Raw genomic sequence first — 22,983 nt, forward strand, 5'->3', positions numbered from 1 at the left:
GTTGCCTTAAATGCAATTTTTGTTTTATTGTTTGTTTTAATAGGATAAATCATATTTAATTCCAGTAAACCATGTGTTAAAATGATGACTTTTTATATGCCCTCTATCCCAAGACTATGGCCAGAGGGATGTTAAGGTCACCAAGAATAATTTGGAGGTGACCAAGGACTTGTTTTTAAAGTGTTTTCAAGTCTTACTGATAACTCTTGACATTTAGAAATGAATAAGATATGAATGTTTAAAATCATGTTTTCTTTTCAGGATTGATTTTAAAGAAACTACTACACACAGGAAACTCCTTGAAGGTATAATGTAATTATATTTCTTTATTATATTTAAAAAATTATTTGAATTAATTATTTTCATCTGTGCTGGGTCTTCGTTGCTGCACAGGCTTTTCTCTAGTTGTGGCAAGCGAGGGCTACTCTCTAGTTGTGTCCTGGCTTCTCATTGCGGTGGCTTTTCTTGTTGTGGCTCCCAGGCTGTCGAGTACAGGCTCGGTAGTTGTGGCACTCAGGCCTAGTTGCTCTGTGGCATGTGGGATCTTTCTGGACAGGAATTGAACCCATGTGTCCTGCATTGGCAGGTGGTTTCTTTACCACTGAGCCACCAGGAAAGCCCCATTTCTGTGGGTTTTTCTTTTTTAAAACTGAGTAAAGCATATAGTCAACTGTTCCACTTGCCTGCATCATTGTTTTCCTAAATAAATATGAATAATCTTCAGTTCCCTGGATTGAAGTGAAATCACTTAAAAAATAGCAGCACGGTCAGTATACATGAGGTTGACCATGCTATTGAAAACTTTTTGTAGTTTTACCACTGCATTTGACTCATTTGGCAGAAACATAGTCAGCTCTTGATGTCCATGGGTTCTACATCCATATCATTTTATATATCAGACTTGAGCATATGCTGATTTTGGTATCCATGGTAGCGGAGGTCCTGGAAGCATTACCTCATAGATACTGAGGGACAACTGTGCTTTGCCCTGTGGTCCCCAGAAGATACAAATTATTAAGCTATTCAACAAATAATTCTTCATTTTACCATAGCTATCGTGAGATATAGAGGGAAGTAGTACATCTGTTAAAAATGGTTCATTATTATTATTTTTTCTTCTTTTTTATTATTCCATTGTGCTGTGGTTAGAAAAGCTTCTTAGCCCAGAAGCATCTTGCTGTAAGTTGGGTAAAAGTCTCATTGTAGGTACTTGTGGTGTCAAGGTTTGGGTTTGCAGTACAACGGGATAAGCCTTCCTACAGCTTTGTCTTGTTTCGAACTGAACTGAGAGGGTAGCAACAGATGTCTAGCTTTGGCAGTGGCTGTTTACAAACCATGCATGTGTGCTAAGTTGCTTCAGTTGTGTCCAAATCTGTGCTACCCTGTGGACTGTAGCCCTCCAGGTTCCTCTGTCCAGGTATCTCCAGGCAAGAATACAAGAGTGGGTTGCCATACCCTTCTCAAGGGCATTTTTCCGACCCAGGGATTGAACCTTGATTCTGTTACATCTCCTGCATTGGCAGGTGGGTTCTTTACCACTAGCACCACCTTGGAAGCTCAGTTTTATACAAAGCTGTGATAGAGGAATATCCGAAGCTATCAGGGAGGTTAGGTTAGTGAAGAACTTTGTGGTTTGCTTGGAGATTTGGAGTCTGCTTTGTTTTCTCCTTTTGTCTTCCTGAAAGAGCATTCTTCAGTTTAAATATTTATTTTCTGTGTATTGGGCATTGCAAAATAAATAAATGAGATAATTTCAGGCTGATAAGGCTTTAAAGGACAAGAGCAATGAGTTAGCAGTGCATCCAGATCCCCATGACCATTCCTCCTTTTAGCAGTTAACAGTTATACCAAGGAGTGGTCATTGCCCTCTCTTCTTTCTTCTTGGATTAGAGCAGCAATGTGGGGAAGAATGGAAGTTAACAAGAAGGAAATGATTTTGATTTTCTATAAGTGAAAGTTATAGTGTAAAAATTACCTGATAGCTTTAAGTAGTTCAGTTCAGTTCAGTCATTGAGTTGTGTCCAACTCTTTGTGACCCCATGAACCGCAGCACGCCAGGCCTCCCTGTCCATCACCAACTCCTGGAGTCTACCCAAACCCATGTCCATTGAGTCAGTGATCCCATCCAACCATTTCATCCTCTGTCTTCCCCTTCTCCTCCTGCCCTCAATCTTTCCCAGCATCAGGGTCTTTTCCAATGAGTCAACTCTTCGCATGAGGTGGCCAGAGTATTGGAGTTTCAGCTTCAGCATCAGTCCTTCCAATGAACACCCAGGACTGATCTCCTTTAGGATGGACTAGTTGGATTTCCTTGCAGTCCAAGGGACTCTCAAGAGTCTTCTCCAACACCACAGTTCAAAAGCATCAATTCTGCGGCACTCAGCTTTCTTTATAGTCCAACTCTCACATCCATACATGACCACTGGAAAAACCATAGCCTTGACTAGACAGACCTTTGTTGGCAAAGGAATGTCTCTGCTTTTTAATATGCTGTCTAGATAGGTCATAACTTTCCTTCCAAGGAGTAAGCATCTTTTAATTTCATGGCTGCAGTCACCTTTTACAGTGCTTTTGGAGCCCAGGAAAATAAAATCAGCCACTGTTTCCACTATTTGCCCATCTATTTGCCATGAAATGATGGGACAGGATGCCATGATCTTCATTTTCTGAATGTTGAGCTTTAAGCCAACTTTTTCACTCTCCTCTTACTTTCATCAAGAGGCTCTTTAGTTCTTCACTCTGCCATAAGGGTAGTGTCATCTGCATATCTGAGGTTATTGATATTTCTCCTGGCAATCTTGATTCCAGCTTGTGTTTCTTCCAGCCCAGCATTTCTCATGATATACTCTGCATATAAATTAAATAAGCAGGGTGACAATATACAGCCTTGACATACTCCTTTTCCTATTTGGAACCAGTCTGTTGTTCCATGTCCAGTTCTAACTGTTGGTTCCTGACCTGCATATAGGTTTCTCAAGAGGCAGGTCAGGTGGTCTGGTATTCCCATCTCTTTCAGAATTTTCCACAGTTTCTTGTGATCCACACAGTCAATGGCTTTGGCATAGTCCTTAAAGCAGAAATAGATATTTTTCTGGAACTCGCTTGCTTTTTTGATGATCCGGCAGATGTTGGCAATTTCATCTCTGGTTCCTCTGCCTTTTCTAAAACCAGCTTGAACATCTGGAAGTTCACGTTTCACGTATTGCTGAAGCCTGGCTTGGAGAATTTTGAGCATTACTTTACTAGTGTGTGAGATGAGTACAATTGTGCGGTAGTTTGAGCATTCTTTGGCATTACCATTCTTTGGGATTGGAATGAAAACCGACCTTTTCCAGTCCTGTGGCCACTGCCGAGTTTTCCAAATTTGCTGGCATATTGAGTGCAGCACTTTCACAGCATCATCTTCAGGATTTGAAAGAGCTCAACTGGAATTCCATCACCTCCACTAGCTTTGTTCATAGTGATGTTTCCTAAGGCCCACTTGACTTCACATTCCAGGATGTCTGGCTCTAGGTCAGTGATCACACCATCGTGATTATCTGGGTCATGAAAATCTTTTCTGTACAGTTCTTCTGTGTATTCTTGCCACCTCTTCTTAATATCTTCTGCTTCTGTTAGGTCCCTACCATTTCTGTCCTTTATTGAGCCCATCTTTGCATGAAATGTTCCCTTGGTATCCCTAATTTTCTTGAAGAGATCTCTAGTCTTTCCCATTCTATTGTTTTCCTCTATTTCTTTGCATTGATCGCTGTGGAAGGCGTTCTTCTCTCTCCTTGCTATTCTCTGGAACTCGGCATTCAAATGGGAATACCTTTCCTTTTCTCCTTTACTTTTCTCTCCCTTCTTTTCACAGCCATTTGTAAAGCCTCCCCAGACAGCCATTTTGCTTTTTTGCATTTCTTTTTCTTGGGATGGTCTTGATTCCTGTCTCCTGTACAGTGTCACGTACCTCCATCCATAGTTCATCAGGCACTCAGTCTATCGGATCTAGTCCCTTAAATCTTAAATCTCTTAAAGCCCCGACCAGTAACGCTGAAGAAGGTGAAGTTGAACAGTTCTGTGAAGACCTACAAGACCTTCTAGAACTAACACCCAAAGAAGATGTCCTTTTCATCATAGGGGACTGGAATGCAAAAGAAGGAAGTCAAGAAACACCTGGAGTAACAGGCAGATTTGGCCTTGGAGTACAGAATGAAGCAGGGCAAAGGCTAATAGAGTTCTGCCAAGGAACACATTGGTTGTAGCAAACACCCTCTTCCAACAACACAAGAGAAGACTACACATGGACATCACCAGATGGTTGACACTGAAATCAGATTGATTATATTCTTTGCAGCCAAAGATGGAGAAGCTCTATACAGTCAGCAAAAACAAGACCAGGAGCTGACTGTGGCTCAGATCATGAACTCCTTAGGTAGTTAGACACCAAGTTTATTTGTTCAGAATCCATAAATTTAGATTTATAAGTGCTAAGGGGGTCAGTAAATTGGTCATGGCTATCATTCTGTCTCCCTCTCCTTCCTGCCTTCCTTTTCTTCCTCTCCTTTGGATAGTATCAGTCTGTAACCATCTTCCAGAGAATTTTGGCATGGAAGGAAGAAAATATTTCAATTTTAAATAAAACTACTGTTTTTCATTTCATTTCATTTTAGATTAGGCGGGAAGGTGTTCGGCTTTTCTTATTATGGTTGCAAGCTCTTCAGAATAACTGTAGCAAAGAACAGCTTTGGATGTTTTCATGCTTAATCCCTGGATTTTCAGCACCACAGTCTGAATATGGACCTCGAACTTTAGATAACCTCATTAATCCTCCACTCAACCTTCAAGAAAGTAAGATTCATCTTTTCCATCATTATTTGAAAAATTTTGTGTAGTTTGTTAATATATATTTTTAAATGTCTGTACATTTTTAACTGGTTAATCCAAGGCCATGTTTTTAAATGTGGGATTTATAAAACAAAACTCATAGAGAAAGGATTCGTGGTTGCTGGGGGAGGCGGGGGGTGGTTTGAGCAGGGGAGGGTGAGGGGTTTGAGGGTGGGCAAAACTGGTGAAGGGGATCTAGAGTTACAAACTTCTAGTCAGAAAGTAAATAAAGTAAGTCATCAGGATGTAGTGGACAGCATGGGAACTGTAGTTGATGACAATTGTTGTGAATTTGAAAGTTGCTAGGAAACTAAATATTAGGAGTTTTTACCACAAGAAAAAAATTTTTTTGTAATTTTGGTGACAGATGGTAAATACTTATTGGGGTGATTATTTTATAGTGCATACAAATGTTGAATCATGTACACCTGAAACTAATACAATGTTGTATGTCAGTAAAAAATGTAAATAAATAATTTTAAAACATCCAGGTATAATGAGGCCAACAGATCAGGAGATGATTGCTGTTAAAAGATAGCTTGTTACTCATAGTTCCCAGGAGAAGTGGTTGTGCCACACCAAGGAGGGTGGTCACACAGGGAAACACCAGGGTCAGTCGGGGATGGGGCTTGTAGGGTAGGGGTGGATATCATGGGCAAGAGCTCAGTCAGAAATGTGTGAAGTAGGGTGAGCATGTCTAAGTCTGGCTAGTTCGGATAATTTTATTAATAGCAGGCTCTGGGGCATAGAGGTTGTATCTGGTTATTTGGTACCTAGTCCTAAGGGTCATTAGGTTAGGGGACTAGTAGCCCTGAATGTATGGAGAAGGCAATGGCACCCCACTCCACTACTCTTGCCTGGAAAATCCCATGGATGGAGGAGCCTGGTAAGCTGCATTCCATGGAGTTGCGAAGAGTCGGACGACTGAGCGACTTCACTTTCCCTTTTCACTTTCATGCATTGGAGAAGGAAGTGGCAACCCACTCCAGTGTTCTTGCCTGGAGAATCCCAGGGACGGGGGAGCCTGGTGGGCTGCCATCTATGGGGTTGCACAGAGTCGGACACGACTGAAGTGACTTAGTAGCAGCAGCAGCAGCAGCAGCCCTGAGTATAAGAGCCCAACAGAGGAAGTGGTAGAGATATGGGCTCTGGATATTTAGTTTGTATTTGAAAGGCAAACTTTCAGGCCTGTAGTTTTCTCTCTCTAGGAATTAGCTGTGCAAGAGGCTTTCTCACTAGGGCCTGTAAGACCCCTGTTATTGTTTAATATAGGCCATTTTTGCATTTAATTTTGAATTGTCATGTATCAGCTTGTATCCTTAGGTAATTTTGATGTACACTGAAGTCCAAGTATGTTTTACTTTGTGCAAAGAGAACTGTAAAAAAAAATCCATCTTTGGGCTTAATTTCTTGCCTGCTATTTACTCAGAAATAGGTTTAGGAACCTGCTTATGCTAAACGAGGTACTGACTGTGTTGCCTGGGAAATATTTAAGAGAATTTAGTTATGAGTTGATTTTCTTGAATTGCTTTTGTTATAATCAATGTTTTTGAATATCTGAAAAGTTAAAAAATGTGCAAGTTTCTTCTTTTTTTTTACAAGTGGACTTTTATAAACAGGGAACTAAAATACTAAATTCTCTTTCTTTCTGGAAGGGAAATATTAATAGTATATCATCCTTTGAATAAAGATGCTACCTTAAGAAGTGCGGACATTACCTAGGGTGATCAGATTGTCCTTTAATTGATGAATAAGCATAGTATTATATGTTTTTATAGTATTTATGGAATTTTGTCATGTACACTTTTAATCTGAATTTGAAAATATGAGCAGTTCTTTTTCAGGCCAACGTTATTCACTCTTAATCCCTGAATATCTGTCCATCCCTGTGTCACATTTCCTTGATCAGGGGTTCATGAAACAGCTGATTATTAAAGTTGATGGTGGTTGTGATGGGCTGTCAATATGACCTTAGGTTTATTTCAAGTTTCAGTCATTAGAATATTCTCAAGCTTTGCTTATTCCTTGCTTATCTGTTTTGTAGTTAAATTTTATTCTATTTTGTAGTTATATTTTATACTAACTATAAATAGTTAAATATTCTTAAATTTGTGGTGATACCAAACTTTTGTCTTTGGATAGCTCAAGTCACTATAGAGGAAATCACTCCACTTGTCCCCCCACAATCAGGAGATAAAGGACAAGAAGATCTTACAAGCTATTTTCTTGAAGCACTTTTAAAATATATAGTAATTCAGGTATGTGTAATCTTCTTTTATATCACCCTTCTTACTATCCTGTGGGTAGTTCATTTTCAACTCCTTCCAGTTATGCTGTCATAGTAGATACTTGCTTATTTTCCTAAAGGAAGAGTAACAGATTTTTAATTCTGAAAATATATGTTAATATGCTCTTCCTGAAATAAAATCATTAGAGGGATTATGAACCTCTTAGAAAGGGAGCTGGAGAGAGAGAATTTTTATAGTAGACTCTTTATAGTGTCAGCAAAAACAAGACCAGGAGCTGACTGTGACTCATATCATGAACTCCTTATTGCCAAATTCAGACTTAAATTGAAGAAAGTAGGGAAAACCAGTAGACCATTCAGGAATGACCTAAATCTAATCCCTTACGACTATACAATGGAAGTGACAAATAGATTCAAGGGATTAGATCTGAATAGAGTGCCCAAAGAACTATGGACAGAGGTTTGTGACATTGTACAGGAGGCAGGGATCAAGACCATCCCCAAGAAAAAGAAATGCAAGAAGGCAAAATTATTGTCTGAGGAAGCCTTACAAACAGCTATGAAAAGAAGAGAAGTGAAGGCAAAGGAGAAAAGGAAAGATATACCTATTTAAATGCAGGGTTCCAAAGAATATCAAGGAGAGATAAGAAAGCCTTCCTCAGTGATCAGTGCAAAGAAATAGAGGAAAGCAATAGAATGGGAAAGACTAGAGATCTCTTCAAGAAAATTAGAGATACCAAGGGAATATTTCATGCAAAGATAGGCTCAATAAAGGACAAAAATGGTATGGACCTAACAGAAGCAGAAGATATTAAGAAGAGGTGGCAAGAATACACAGAAGAACTGTACAGAAAAGATTTTCATGACCCAGATAATCACAATGGTGTGCTCACTCATCTAGAGCCAGATATCCTGTGAAGTGATATGAGCCATAGGAATGTGAAGTCAAGTGGGCCTTAGGAAGCATCACTATGAACAAAGCTAGTGGAGGTGATGGAATTCCAGTTGAGCTCTTTCAAATCCTGAAAGATGATGCTCTAAAAGTGCTACACTCAGTATGCCAGCAAATTTGGAAGACTCAGCAGTGGCCACAGGACTGGAATAGGTCGGTTTTCATTCCAATCCCATAGAAAGGCAATGCCAAAGAATGCTCAAACTACCACACAATTGCACTCACCTCACACACTAGCAAAGTAATGCTCAAAATCATCCAAGCCAGCCTTCAACAGTATGTGAACTGTGAACTTCCAGATGTTCAAGCTGGATTTAGAAAAGGCAGAGGAACCAGAGATCAAATTGCCAACATCCGCTGGATCATGGAAAAAGCAAGAGAGTTCCAGAAAAACATCTATTTCTGCTTTATTGACTATGCCAAAGTCTTTGACTGTGTCGATCACAACAAACGGTGGAAAATCCAAGAGATGGGAATACCAGACCACCTGACCTGCCTCCTGAGAAATCTGTATACAGGTCAAGAAGCAACAGTTAGAACTGGACATGGAACAAGACTGGTTCCAAATCGGGAAAGGAGTACATCAGGGCTGTGTATTGTCACCCTGCTTGTTTAACTTAAATGCAGAGTAAGTACATCATGAGAAATGCTGGATTGGATGAAGCACAAGCTGGAATCAAGATTGCCAGGACAAATATCAATAACCTCAGATATGCAGATGACCACCCTTATGGCAGAAAATGAAGAATACCAAAGAGGCTCTTGTTGAAAGTGAAAGAGGAGAGTGAAAAAGCTGGCTTAAAACTCAGCATTCAGAAAACTAAGATCGTGGCATCTGGTCCCATCATTTCATGGCAAATAGGTGGGGCAACAGTGAGAGACTTTATTTGGGGGACTCCAAAATCACTGCAGATGGTGACTGCAGCCATGAAATTAAAAGACACTTACTTCTTGGAAGGAAAGTTATGACCAACCTAGACAGCTTATTAAAAAGCAGAGACATTACTTTGTTAACAAAGGTCCATCTAGTCAAAGCTATGGTTTTTCCAGTAGTCATGTGTGGATGTGAGAGTAGCACTATAAAGAAAGCTGAGCACCGAGGAATTGATGCTTTTGAACTGTGGTGTTGGAGAAGAGTCTTGAGAGTCCCTTGGACAGCAAGGAGATCCAGCCAGCGCATCCTAAAGGAAATCAGTCTTGAATATTCATTGGAAGGACTGATGCTGAAGCCGAAACTCCCAGTACTTTGGCCGCCTGATGCAAAGAACTGACTCATTTGAAAAGACCCTGATACAGGAAAGATTGAAGGCAGGAGGAGAAGGGGATGATAGAGGATGAGGTGGTTGGATGGCATCACCGACTCGACGGACATGAGTTTGAGTACCGGGAGTTGACGATGGAGACGGAGGCCTGGTGTGCTGCAGTCCATGAGGTTGCAAAGAATCAGACACGACTAAGCGACTGAACTGAACAGAAACTGAACTTTATGTGTATATACCTTATGCGAGCCAATTGTGTTTACTTTCTAGTCTTTCATTTATAGTTAGCAGCTGTGGCACTTTAAATGAAAGATGGTTTGATTTAGGGATCAATCTGACTAGAGGCAGCAATTGAGGAGGTGCACTGAGGATGCCCTTAGAGAGTGGAGGGATGTTATTTTTACTTAAACCTACTTGTACTTTCAAAAATTTTAGGTACATGTATTATGTAGGATAACCTGTTTGTTTTCATATATGAAATGTGCATATCCTGATTGATAAAACACTTTTAGCATATATACATTTCTTTTAATTGTTCTGAACACAAAAATTCCCTGTGTCTCAGAAACAAACCTTATGAAGTTAATTTGCACCCTGAATGAGATGGCCAGGGTTTGAATCCTGACTGTGCATCTTACTGATAGTATGACTTTTGGTAAAGTACTTAACCTCTCTGTGCATCAAGTAAAGAGAAAAAAATAATACATATTCCATTTTGGTGCTTGGGGCTTAAGTAGTTAGTGTATAGTATTTAGAATAACCAACTATGATATATAGTATGTGTTTTGTAGTGAGTCGTTACTGATACTGTATTACCAGTTTTTATTTTTAAAATGTCTTTTGTACTTCATGTAAATTTTTTAAATTGTTTTACTGGTTTATTGAGATACATTTGACATACAGTAAACTGTAATGTTTGAAAAGTACATTTTGATGAATTTTATTACATGTAACCCCCCCCCCCGAGACCATCACAGCAATCAAGATAATGAATGTATCTGTCACCCCTAAAAATTCTCAGGTGCCATAGTAATCCACCTTTCTGTACCTGCCTGCCACGCTTCATCATCTTGTTCCCCAGGCTACTGTTGATCTGATTTACTTTCACCGTAGTTTGCATCTTCTGAATTTTCATATAAATGGGATCATATTGTACCTCTGTTTTTCTTCTATTTTTGGTCTGGCTTTTTTTTTTTTACCAACATAATTTAAAAAATATTTATTATTGTATGTATCTACAGTTTGGTTCTTTTTATTGCTGAGTAACTTTTCAGTGTATGGATATGCTATGATTTGTTATCCAGTCATCTACTGATGGTATGGTGAATTGTTTCTAGTTTTGGGTTATTACAGATAAAACTACTGTGATTATTGGTAAATAAGTCTTTGTGTGAATACAGACTTTTTTTCCCCTTGGGTAAATACCTAGTAGTGGAATAGCTAGATTGTATGGTAGGTGTATATTGACTTTTTTCCAAGTGCTTGTACCTTTTTATATTCCACTAGCTATGTTTGAAAGTATATAAGATTGCTTCATATACTCACCATCAGTTGATATGGTCAGTCTATATAGTTTTAGTCATTCTAAAGTTAATGTACAATAGTCTCTGACTGTGGTCCACTCAGGTCCACTTTATTGTCTCCATATTTAGATATCTTCCTCAGCCTACTGGAGTTTTCACACCCTCTATTTCACAACTGTGCTCCTTCTGGCTTACTCCCCTCTACACTTCGTGGATACTTTGTAAGACTCTGAGTCCCCCCTGAACTACTGCCTCTGTTATACTCCCTTCATGGATGCCTCTTGTGGTCAGGCTCTGATTGCCTGCATTTGACTGACACTCTTTCATACCTTCCACTCTTCCCTCTCACATATGCTTGTTTTGTTTGACTTTTAGGTTGAATTATTCAGGAAGGGAGAAAGAGGAAAGAACACTATCATCTTTGTCAGTAGTAGAGCCGAGTTTTAAGTCAACTTTGACAGTTTTCCAGAGCACATTATAAAATTTTTGAAAGATAACATATATCATTGACCTTTGAACAATATAGGTCCTCTTATACACAGATATTTTTCAATATATATGATCTACACTACTACACAAGCCACTGTTGCTTGAATCTGTGAATATGGAGGGCTGACCGCAACGTTACAGATGAATTTTTAAGTGCAGGGAGGATCGGCACTTCAACCCCCAGGTTGTTCAGGAGTCAGCTGTGTATTGTATTTGCATGGCACAAGTTTTTCTATTTATATAAACATATGTACATACACAGATTTAGCTTTTTATCTTTGTGGTCTAAGTTTAGTTTATTGCTTAGGTAGCCTCTTATAAGCTTGTTTTTAACAGCTAGTATTTTTTTTTTTCCTCTTTTTTTCCCTCCTAGAATGATTCTAATTTTTTGTTTATTTTTAGGTAAAAAGTTTAGAGTGGAAGAACAAAGAAAACCAAGAAAGAGGATTTTCATTTTTGTTTTCACATTTTAAGAAATATTATTTGCCTTATATTTTCCCAAACATCTGTAAGGAGAATAGTTTATATCATCCTGTACTTGGTAAGTAATCTTTGTAATTTTCTAAAATATATAATAGTAAAACATTCATCAATAGAAATTTAGCATTTATTATCTGCAGAAAACTTGCCACATTTAATTTGTATTGATTAATTGGAGATAGTATACCATGATTCATACTGAATGTCATACTGAAAGTACAATTTTATTAGTGTAGAATATTCATTCCGAGTGAAGAGATTTATCAAAAACTTATTTCTGGGTATCACCTCTTGGAGAAGTTAGCCTACCAGGAATATTGGTGATCACAAATTAAACTTAATTCTAATGTTTGGTATCATCTTTAAACTATTTTGTAAAACTTTTTAAAGGTCCTTCAAAGGTTTGGTTTTGTATGTCTTTTTCAAAACTATATGAATATATTTTGATCATATCTTGTTCCAGTATTTAGTGACTATGCCAAAATGTCTTTTGGAACCTTGAAGCTATAGCCTCAAGGACAAAGCCTGGGTTAGAAGTAGACCACTGCCATGTATAGAAGCCATTGACAGCCTGTATGTAGAACTCTTTTTTGCACAAAGATGTTTCTGTTTTAAGTTCTGCCAAGTTTAGACAGCTCACAAGCTTAGGCACAGTCATTAAGGCTGGTAGAAATGACTTAAATTAGAGTAGCAGACCTTTACCATTGAAAACAATATTTGCTTTAAAAATAGTTTTTCTATGAAAATTCTCATACTTTGTATGATATCAAAATATGTGTCTCAGACCTAGTTAATTGAAGTGAGCTCTCATTAATTTTAAATGGCTCTGGAAATTTCTTAACATTTTTAATTATTTTTTTAGTGATATTTTTGCACATTTCATATATCAGCTGTATATGTTTCAGTCTTCTCGATTCCCATGCTAATATCTAGCAAATTATTTTAAAATGTATTAATTCTATTTCTTAAATCAGTATATTATCATGTTTTCTGAAATATTTAAAAACATAGATTTATCTAAGCATAATTCCTTTCCTATTTTGGTTTTTGTTTCATTCTGCGCAGATATCCCACAGATGAGACCAAAGCCACATTATGTCATGATAAAGAAGGATGCTGAAACCAATGAGGCAATCTATTGTACAAAGGAGCCTTTCATTAAGGCTCGTGTTATTGTCATTCGTTGGCTGGTTTCATTCTGGCTGGAGCCAAAGCCGCATACAGGACCTCATATTCCTGGGATGGAAGGTGAAGTCTTGCCCAAAAATATTCAGGTAATACACACCCAGAGCAAACCTGTTAAAGTTAAAAATGGGTTTAGGGATTTGTCCACTGATTTCAGTTCCTTAGATGTAGAACCCATTTAAAACAAATAATAACACTACATTCTTTTTATAAATGTATTTTGTAAATCCAGATTTTAATAAGCATTACAGAAACAATAGTTTTCTTAATGAAAAATGGAATTTGTAAAGTTGTAAAGTATAGAAGATAATTTCAGTCATATATAAGTCTCAGCTTATTTCTTTATTTCATGTTAATTTTACAGTTGTAAAATTAACAATTGTACAAATAAAAATATTCTGAATTGTGCAAATTCTTGCAGTTGGAAACAACTTGCAATTAAATGACCTTCATAGTTCTATTTATTTTTTATTTACTTTTTAAATATTTAGTTACTTATTTTGATTGCCTTAAGTCTTAGTTGTAGCACACGGGCTCAGTAGTTGCTCCGTAGCATATGGGATCTTAGTTACCCAACCAAGGACCAAACTTACGTTCCCTGAGTTAGGAGACAGATTCTTAACCACTGAACCACCAGGGAGGAAATCCCATTCATAGAGTACTGTTTTAAAGTCCTGTCACCGTGTCATGTCCCCTTTTTTCAGGAACACCGACTCTAGAAATGTGATGTAAAGTTACACAGCTATGCGGTGGAAGGACTAATATTTAAAATTCTGTATTTTTACTTAAACCATTACCCTCTTTTTTCACTTGCCCCTCCTCTCAATGTGCATTTTTTTCCTGAAATTGTCTTTATTGCAGTGTTTTTATTTTTCCTTTTCTCATATTTCCTCATTTTAAAAATATTTTATATGTGTATGCTTTTTATACAACCTCTTTTAAGTACTTTAAAAGTTAAGTGGAGGTATAAAGTATGTTCATTAACATTCAGAAAATTTTACTTATATTCCCTCTAGCCTTTTTTTTGTCTGTAGCAGATTACGTGATGTGTTTTCCCCAAAACATTATGTTCTAGGTTCTCTACAAAAAGTTTTTGAATGTAGACACTCTCAAGCAGAACTTTTCTTTCTGATCCCAGAATTCAATAAACTAAAAATAAGATTTTTTTTTAGTTGGGAAGGCATATTTGAGATCATTGACATACTTAAAACCCTTTTATTTTATAGATGATAGAACTGAGACCAAAAATTGAATAATGTACCAGAAAGTATATTATCATGTCACTGTATAGTGACATGTATAGTGCTACCCATCATACCATGGTAGTAATTTCTTTATTACTGCCTTAAGACTTTTGCTTTTTCCCTAAATTTAGCCATCATCTTCAGTCATGGTAAAAATTAAGTTATTAGAATGCAGAGTTTTCTAATATATATTTTATGTTAGCTTCATTTCTACTTTTTCTGTCATTTTTTTCTGTTCCTTTGGTTTTTTTAAGAAGTTTTTGCTTGCATAATCTTTGTTTATGATAAAATAGAGATGACTTTACATATTTAAGACAATAAATAATCCAGTTTTAAGGTATTTGTTATTGAAGATCAAGCTCACTCCATTGACATTATTCTTTTACCCAGTCTAATCATAACTTGTTTGTGCTGCAAACACACTGAAAAACTTAATTGAGTAGATATTTGGTGAGTATCACTATGTCACTTAGATATTGAGTTATTTCATTGCCATTTAATTATTTAGCATGGATTCTAAATGAAATTAAAATCTATTCGTAGATTTTAAACAATGCTATAAGTTACTTATGGAATGCTTTGAATTTTGTCAGTATTTGCTATTGGAAGACAAAATATTGGGTTAAAGGATCGTGATATTCTCCCCCTTTTGTTTTTATTTTAGAGAGCAGCTGCTAGTTTGGTATCCAGAGAAGAAAACAAAAATGATAATGCTGATAAAACAGATAGAAGTACAGAACCTGAACAGTCTCATTCCAACACAAGCACTCTCACGGAGCGAGAACCTAGCTCTTCTAGTCTCTGTAGTATTGATGAAGAGCATCTCACAGACATTGAAATAGTTCGCCGAGTTTTTTCTTCTAAAAGAAGTAATGTAAACTTTGTCACAGAGATATTTCGTCAGGTAAAATATCTCAATATTTTTAATTTGTAATATAAACTTTTGCCTTTAATTTTGAATATACTGACTTTTAGCTATTTAGAATTTATTCTTCATGAAAAAATTTTTTAAAGTTCATATTTAGTTTATATAACTTACTACATCTAATCCTTGAATGTTTTCAGTTATTTTTTTAGTTTATGATAACTTTGGTTTAATAATTATCCCCCCAATATTTCTTCTGTTACCAGAATAATTTTCTTAGTGACTCACTTTATGGTTTGAAAGTTTTCTTCCTATAATTTATTAATAAGTTATAGTAAAGTTATTTATCTTTCACTCTAAAATTAATAAAAAATGATTTATGAATACAGAGTGTCTTTATCCTCCACGTGGAGGCTCGGTTTTGTCTTCTAAGGCATTCTGAAATTAAATTTGCTTAAGGCATATATTGTTTGGGGAATAAAATAAAGAAGAGGGAAGGGAAAATAATAAAAGCTATTTCACATAAAGATAGTTAAAAATTCCTAAGTGCACATTTTCAGTTACATAGAAATTTTATGGGAAAATAAACCTTTTGAAAACTAATCATTTGCTCTTAATAGCAAAGGTACTTAACTTTTACAGGTAAACATCATTGAGTTTTGTAGCTGAAGGGGATCATTCAAGTCTCACAGCAAGTAAGTGGTAGATCCTGGACTAAAAATCTGTTAGTGCTCTTTATTCTATGCTACACTGTCTTCACATGCCAGGGAGCTGTCCAGGCAAAGCAGATTTTCATCTCCTACATGTTTGTTGATATGTAAAAGAAAGCATGAGGCAGCATTAGCTTTGTCAGTCTAAGGTAAACAAACAAGTTGTAACATTTTGTCCAGCTTTGGCTGTGAGTTGCCAGCTTTAGGGTTTGGGTTGACAGAATATATGACAAGTGCAAAGGGAAAAGTATTTGACAAGTATGAGTGGACTACTTTGCTTATGGGAAAATATAAAGCTTATAGAACTATAAAGGTTTTCTAGTTCTTAAGTCAGTTTGAGTATGTCTGTTTTTGTAGGAATTTCTTCATTACATTTGTTTTTAAATGCATTCTCTTATAATCTTTTTAAATCTCTGGAGCATTTATATTCATGTTTTTCCTTGTCATTCCTGTTAGTATTTGTTCCTTGTTCGTTTTTTCTTGATGATTCTTAGCAGAGATTTGTCAGTTTTATTAGTCTTTGCAAAGAGTGAACTTTTGGCCTTGTTGATCCTCTGTGTTTTATGTTCATTTTCTCATTTGTTAATTTTGCTCCTTGTTATTTCTTTCTACTTTTCTTGATTTTATTTGATGGTTCTTTTGCTAGCTAATTTAATTAGTCTCACATTTTTTTCATATAAGCATTTTTGAGACTGTTTTACCTCTTAATGCTGTTTCAGCTACAGTCTACAAACTTTGTATGTGTATTATTCACTTCTAAATGTTTTCTAATTTTCATGTTAATACCTGCTTTGACCTGTGAGTTATTTAGGTGTCCATCTTCCAAACAAATAAGATTTTTCTAGTTTTCTTTTTTCTCACAGATTTCTAATGTGATTCTTTTTGGTCAGAGGATATAATTTGTGTAATTAGTATGTAGTCAGTCCTCATAAATGTCCTGTGTGTTTGAAGAGAATGTGTTCTTTTCTATGAAGCTCATGATTTTTAGTTTATTAAATCAAGCATATTATTGTGTTGGTGAACTTTTCTGTATTCTTACCTAAAATTTTGGTCAGCTTTACCTCACAGTTATGGAGAAGGGTATATTAAAATCTTTTGTTCTGATGGTGATTTGCTTATTTTTTTCTTTGTAGTTCCATAAATTTTCCTTTGTATATTTTGAAGCTTTATAATTAAGTACATACATATTTATAATTTTATATCTTCTTGGTGAGTTAAACTTTTTGTATATGGACCTCTTAATCTGTAGAAATTATCTGTAGTAAAAAAGAAAACTTAATTTGCTTAAAATCTACCTATAATAGTCTATCTACTTTTAGTACATTAATACCACTTTTTATTAGAATTATCCTCATGTATATTTTTTAAATTCTTTAATTTTAAGTTCTTTTTATTACATTTTATATGTCTTGTAAATATGGTTAGATTTTAAAAAATCTTTGTGTTTTAATGGAATATTTATTATAATTACTGATATGTTTGGATTTATTGATATGATCTTATTTTGTTCTTTTTATTTTTCTTATGTCTGTATTTTTTATATTCCTCTTATTTTTTACTTTCTTTTTAATTGATGTTTTTTCATTCTGTATCCTCCTTCCTATCACATGGTTTGAAAGTTTTTTCTTTTCCTTTTCCTTTAGTGATAACTATCTAAATTTTAACAAACATACTTCACTTTCCAAATGTAAAGTTATTGTTTTTTTACCCTCTTCCTAATCAATACAAGGTTAATAGAACCCTATTATTCGGATTTCTCCCCAAATAATATATTGCTATTAACAAATAATTCAGTTCTATTTTGCATGTTTGTATATTTAACTCCAGTATCATTATTATCTGTGTGTTCAGTTGATTTACAGTTTTTTTTATTCATCACTCCTTTTGATTATGATTTCTTCCTTTTCAGGTCTTTCATTTAGAATTACTTTGCTCTGCTTGAAATTCATCATTGAGAATTTACCTTCAGTTCAGTTCAGTCGCTCAGTCGTGTCCTACTCTGCGACCCCATGAATTGCAGCACGCCAGGCCTCCCTCTCCAACACCAACTCCCGGAGTTTACCCAACCTATGTCCATCGAGTCAGTGATGCCATCCAGCCATCTCATCCTCTGTCATCCCCTTCTCTTCCTGCCCCCAATCCCTCCGAGCTTCAGGGTCTTTTCCAACGAGTCAACTCTTTGCATGAGGTGGCCAAAGTGTTGGAGTTTCAGCTTCAGCATCAGTCCTTCCAATGAACACCCAGGACTGATCTCCTTTAGGATGGACTGGTTGGATCTTCTTGCAGTCCAAGGGACTCTCAAAAGTCTTCTCCAACACCACAGTTCAAAAACATCAATTTTTTGGCATTCAGCTTGCTTTATAGTCCAACTCTCACATCCATACATGACCCCTGGAAAAACCATAGCCTTGACTAGACAGACCTTTGTTGGCAAAGTAATGTCTCTGCTTTTGAATATGCTATCTAGGTTGGTCATAACTTTCCTTTCAAGGAGTAAGCTTAGTGGATGTCAAACACTTAAAAAGTTTTGCTCTGAGAATGCCTTTATTTTGCCCACATATTTTTTCCACTGCATATAAAATTCTAGATTGACAGTTATTTTCACCCAGTACATTTCAGATACTTTCCCACTTTGCTGGTTTACCATGTTACTGTTGACATGTCAGTCAGCAGTTGAACTGTTGATACTTTATAGGTCAGTTGTCTTTCTCTGGCTTTTAATACCTTTTTTTTTTTTTTTAAACTATTTGGCATTTTGTATTTTACTATGCCATATTTGGGACTTCCCTGATAGCTCCTGCAATGTAGGAGACTCCAGTTCAATTCCTGAATCAGGAAGATCCACTGGAGAATGGATAGGCTACCCACTCCAGTATTCTTGGGCTTCCTATGTGGCTCAGTTAGTAAAGAATCCACCTGCAATGTGGGAGACCTGGGTTTCATCCCTCGGTTGAGAAGAGCCCCTGGAGAAGGGAAAGGCTACCCCCTCCAGTATTCTGGCCTGGAGAATTCCATGGACTGTATAGTCCATGGGATTGCAAAGAGTTGAACACCACTGAGTGACTTCCACTTTCACTTTTCACTGTTCAGGTCTAGATTTCCTTTTATTCTTCAGGGGATACTTTGGGCATACTGTATTTATGGATTAGTATAATTTTACAGTTCTGGAAAATTTCCAGCCATCATTCTCTCTTTAAATATTGTCTCTGAACTTTTTTTTTTTTGCATTTCAAGATATGTGTTAAACCTTCCCACTTTATACATCTACTAATCTCACATATATATATTTTCAATCTCTTTGTCTCTCCATGCTACATTCTGGATACTTTCTTTCTAATTACACTGTTTCTGGAAGTTGGCCAGTCTGTCTGGTCAATTTTAGGTCTCTAGTTCATACCTTACTTTTTATGTATTGATCTGACTTTTTTTTTTTTAATTATATTTTATTTTCTATTGACTGATTCTCCTGATATTCCTGAAGTCTTTAAAGGTCTGAGTCTGCCATATTTTGTTTCTGAATGTTCCTCCTCGTGGTGCTATATATTCTCTTGACATATTTTGTGATCAGAATTTTGATTCTGAACTTTTGCTACTTACGACTCTTTCTTGATTTGGTTTGTTAAAGGTTGATTGTTCCAGAGAGGAGATGCATTTACTGCATATAGATAGATGCAAGGAAACTCTTCAATCTCACATTAAACTAAACTCTTGAAGTTTAAGCCAGGCAGATAATATGAACGTACAAGTGTAAACCTGTATTAAGGCTAGCTTTTGGTTACAGTCTCTGAGGAGATGTCTGTTAACTACTTTGCCTCTATGTATGGGCAGTTTTCCTTGCAGACTTTTAAAGGGGTAGACTTTTAATGAGAACAAGGGCTCTGGAACATGCCCTAGATTATAGAACACTTCTTCCCTTCCCAGAATGTTTCTCTTGAGAATTTAAAATTCTTTAAAATCCCCTTTCTAAGGCCTGAGTCTGTCCCCTGAACGTCCCTCAGATCTTTAGATAACACTTCATAACCTGTACCAATATAGCAGGTTTGGGGTCATTTTTAGAATGTAGCTTGTCACATTAAAGAGAATGAATTTATCCCCACATGTTTTCATAATAGACATAGGTATTTGGAACCTTAAGGTAGACATATTTAATGATCAAAGTCCTGGGAAACAGGGCTTGGGAAAAATAAGAAATATTCAGAAAAAAACTGTAAGTTGCACAATACTGTATAACAAATACAGGCTACTCTAGGAGCCTGGTGGGCTGCAGGTAGTCACTGAGGGTCGGACGTGACTGTGCGATTTCACTTTCTCTTTTCACTTTCATGCACTGGAGAAGGAAATGGCAACCCACTCCAGTGTTCTTGCCTGGAGAATCCCAGGGACGGGGGAGCCTGGTGGGCTGCCGTCTATGGGGTTGCACAGTTGGACATGACTGAAGCGACTTAGTAGCAGCAGTTTTAAGTGATGGGACTGGATGCCATGATCTTTATTTTTTGAATGTTGAGTTTTAAGTCAGCTTTTTCACTCTCCTCTTTGACTTTCATCAAGAGACTCTTATAGGTCCCCTTTACTTTCTACCATAAGGGTAGTGTCATCTGCATATATGAGGTTATTGATGTTTCTCCCAGCAATCTTGATTCCAGCTTATGCTTCATCCAGCCGGGCATTTCACTGATGATATATATTCCTTTGGAATTCCAATTTTGGAAGTTTCCTATCATTCTTTCTTCCTTGCCCCTATAGATCCATAAAATCCAGAGTAATTGGTTCCACTCAAAATGAAACCACTTTATTGCTACACCTAAAACCTCTCTTGAGTTTGGACCTCATGTAAGTTTTTATTTTCAAATATTTCTCCCTACTTTTTGGCTCATCAGTGCATTTAAGAAGATAAAAGTTTTTTTTTAATGTATTACATTTTTTTTTCAGTTGTACGATTGCTTACCTAGTATCACACTCTTGGAAATAGAATTCCCCTTATTGGGTTTTTAATGATACTATTTATATTTTAATTTCTAGAAGTTAATATTTGGTTGTTTTTTAATATCTGTATAGTGATTTTTTTTCCAGTGGCTTATTTGTTCTATTTTCACTTTCTTAATATTAAAACATATTAAAATATTCACATTCCTTATTCCATTAATTCTAGTAACTTAGGTTTTTGCTGTTCTGGCCTTGTTTGTTGTTTGTTTATTCACTCTCATTTGTTTGTTTGGATTTTTATGTTCAGAGCTTACATTTCTTTGGAATCTTATGAAAATTACTTTAAAACCTGGGTTGAAGCATGTGTTCCTCCAGAAAAGATTTGCACTTGCTTCTCTCAGGTATGCAGGAGTCCTGTCAACCTTGGTTTACTTTACATTACAATTCTTTGCTTATGATTCTTCTCACTTTGCAATATTCAAAGTTAGGTGATAGCCAGCCTGCGAATATGAGTTTCCAGGGAAGACTGGTATTCCTTACTCAAAGTCAGCAGACAAGTTTCCTCACTGACTCTTCTCTGGAGTCAAGTTTTTTCTTCCTCTCCTAGCTCACCATTATTTTGAGGATGTACCCTTGATTGGTTTCACGTTTATATGGTCTCTCCGGTCCACACAGAGGGCATTAAAGCAAAGCTCTGAAGGCTGTCCAAGGCAGCACCCACCTGTTGCATTGCTTACTCACCCCTCTAGATCAATACTTTCATTTTGTTCTAGGCTCAGAATATCCTTACAAGCTGAGCCATTCATTGAAAAGGCATATTACTTTTTATGTGACAACTTTTAGGTGTTCTGTGCAAGTAGATTCTAGGGTATCTTTCTTACAATACTGCTGGAAACTGAAGTTCTCTGAGATGTTATTTTTATTGTAACAGCTGCTTTTTAAAAGTGGTTTTTAAGGCAAAACTTAAATAAAAATAGATTTTAGGATGGTGACTCCAATGAATCATTAATGTTTTGAAAGGAATCAATTTCTAAGATTAGATTGTAGTAGAAAAGCTATTTTTACTTGATTAATACTGATGATAAGTTTGCGTAATGGAGAATCTGTGTAATAATTTCTTTTTTAATTTGAAGGCTCATATGTTTCATAGTGTGGTATAGACAGAAATATTTCATTAATTATTAGGTATATGGGCATATGATGATTTTTGCCCTTAGCAATCCCAGCTAGAGCACAAGTCCCTCTGTAGGTAAGTTTAGTAGAAATGTCTTATCTTTTCGTCTTTCAAATAATTTCATCCTCATAGCCGTTACACTTAACTGTTTCCCTGTCTTCAGCCTTCCTGTCTTTCCTTCCCACCTCCTCTTCTTGCCTGGCTACTCAACCTTTAAGATCATAGCTTAAATGTGAGTACACCAGAAAAGTCTTACATGACCACCCTCACCCATTCACCTGCCCACCCAGAAGCAGGTGTACACACATGTGTACATATGCACACACACACGTTCTCAATAAGGACCTCTTTTTAATGATGTTTTTGAAAACTATACTCACCTTCATAGTATCTCTCCTGAGTTTTAGAAATTTTTTAATGTTTGTTTAATTTTGATCTTTCTTATTACCCTCCATAAATACTTATCTTATTCATCATTGTAGCCATAGTGCCTGGCAGTGAGTTAGGCACCAAATAAATTTTGGTGAATTTGTTTAGTGAATTATCAAATTTGGTGAATTAATCAAGAAACTCAGTAACTGTTGAGTGCTGGGCACTTTGTTAGTGCTAGCTATGGGCTAACATGTATTTCTAGAAGCCAAGTCTTAAGATAATTTGTTACATAGGTGATAATTTTTTTTTTTCCATTTATGTTTCTTCTTTTTTTTTTATTTTATTTTTAAATTTTACAATATTGTATTAGTTTTGCCAAACATCAAAATGAATCTGCCACAGGTATACCCATGCTTCCCATCCTGAACCCTCCTCCCTCCTCCCTCCCCATACCCCAACTCTGGGTCATCCCAGTGCACCAGCCCCAAACATCCAGTATTGTGCATCGAACCTGGACTGGCGACTCATTTCATACATGATATTATACATGTTTCAATGCCATTCTCCCAAATCTCCCCACCCTCTCCCTCTCCCACAGAGTCCATAGGACTGATCTATACATCAGTGTCTCTTTTGCTGTCTCATACACAGGGTTATTGTTACCATCTTTCTAAATTCCATATATATATGCAT

The 22,983-nt window shown here is 36.5% G+C and overlaps 1 protein-coding gene across 9 annotated transcripts in view; it reads left to right on the forward strand.

Annotated features, from left to right (window-relative positions):
* RALGAPA1 (Ral GTPase activating protein catalytic subunit alpha 1) overlaps positions 1-22,983 on the forward strand; it is a 207,800-nt gene that overhangs the window by 44,766 nt on the left and 140,051 nt on the right. For 8 of the 9 annotated variants that reach the window (XM_025270980.3, XM_025270981.3, XM_025270983.3 and 5 more), the window contains exons 5-10: positions 262-305; positions 4,653-4,830; positions 7,009-7,124; positions 11,740-11,878; positions 12,883-13,091; positions 14,911-15,150. In XM_025270980.3, coding sequence (XP_025126765.1) covers positions 262-305; positions 4,653-4,830; positions 7,009-7,124; positions 11,740-11,878; positions 12,883-13,091; positions 14,911-15,150 — 926 coding nt within the window. Of the gene's footprint in view, positions 1-261; positions 306-4,652; positions 4,831-7,008; positions 7,125-11,739; positions 11,879-12,882; positions 13,092-14,910; positions 15,151-15,753; positions 15,807-22,983 lie in introns of those variants that run through there. The other variant, XM_025270986.3, reaches the window with a different exon arrangement.

This window comes from Bubalus bubalis, chromosome 20 (assembly GCF_019923935.1).
Source record: "Bubalus bubalis isolate 160015118507 breed Murrah chromosome 20, NDDB_SH_1, whole genome shotgun sequence".
NCBI classification, from domain to species: Eukaryota; Metazoa; Chordata; class Mammalia; order Artiodactyla; family Bovidae; genus Bubalus; species Bubalus bubalis.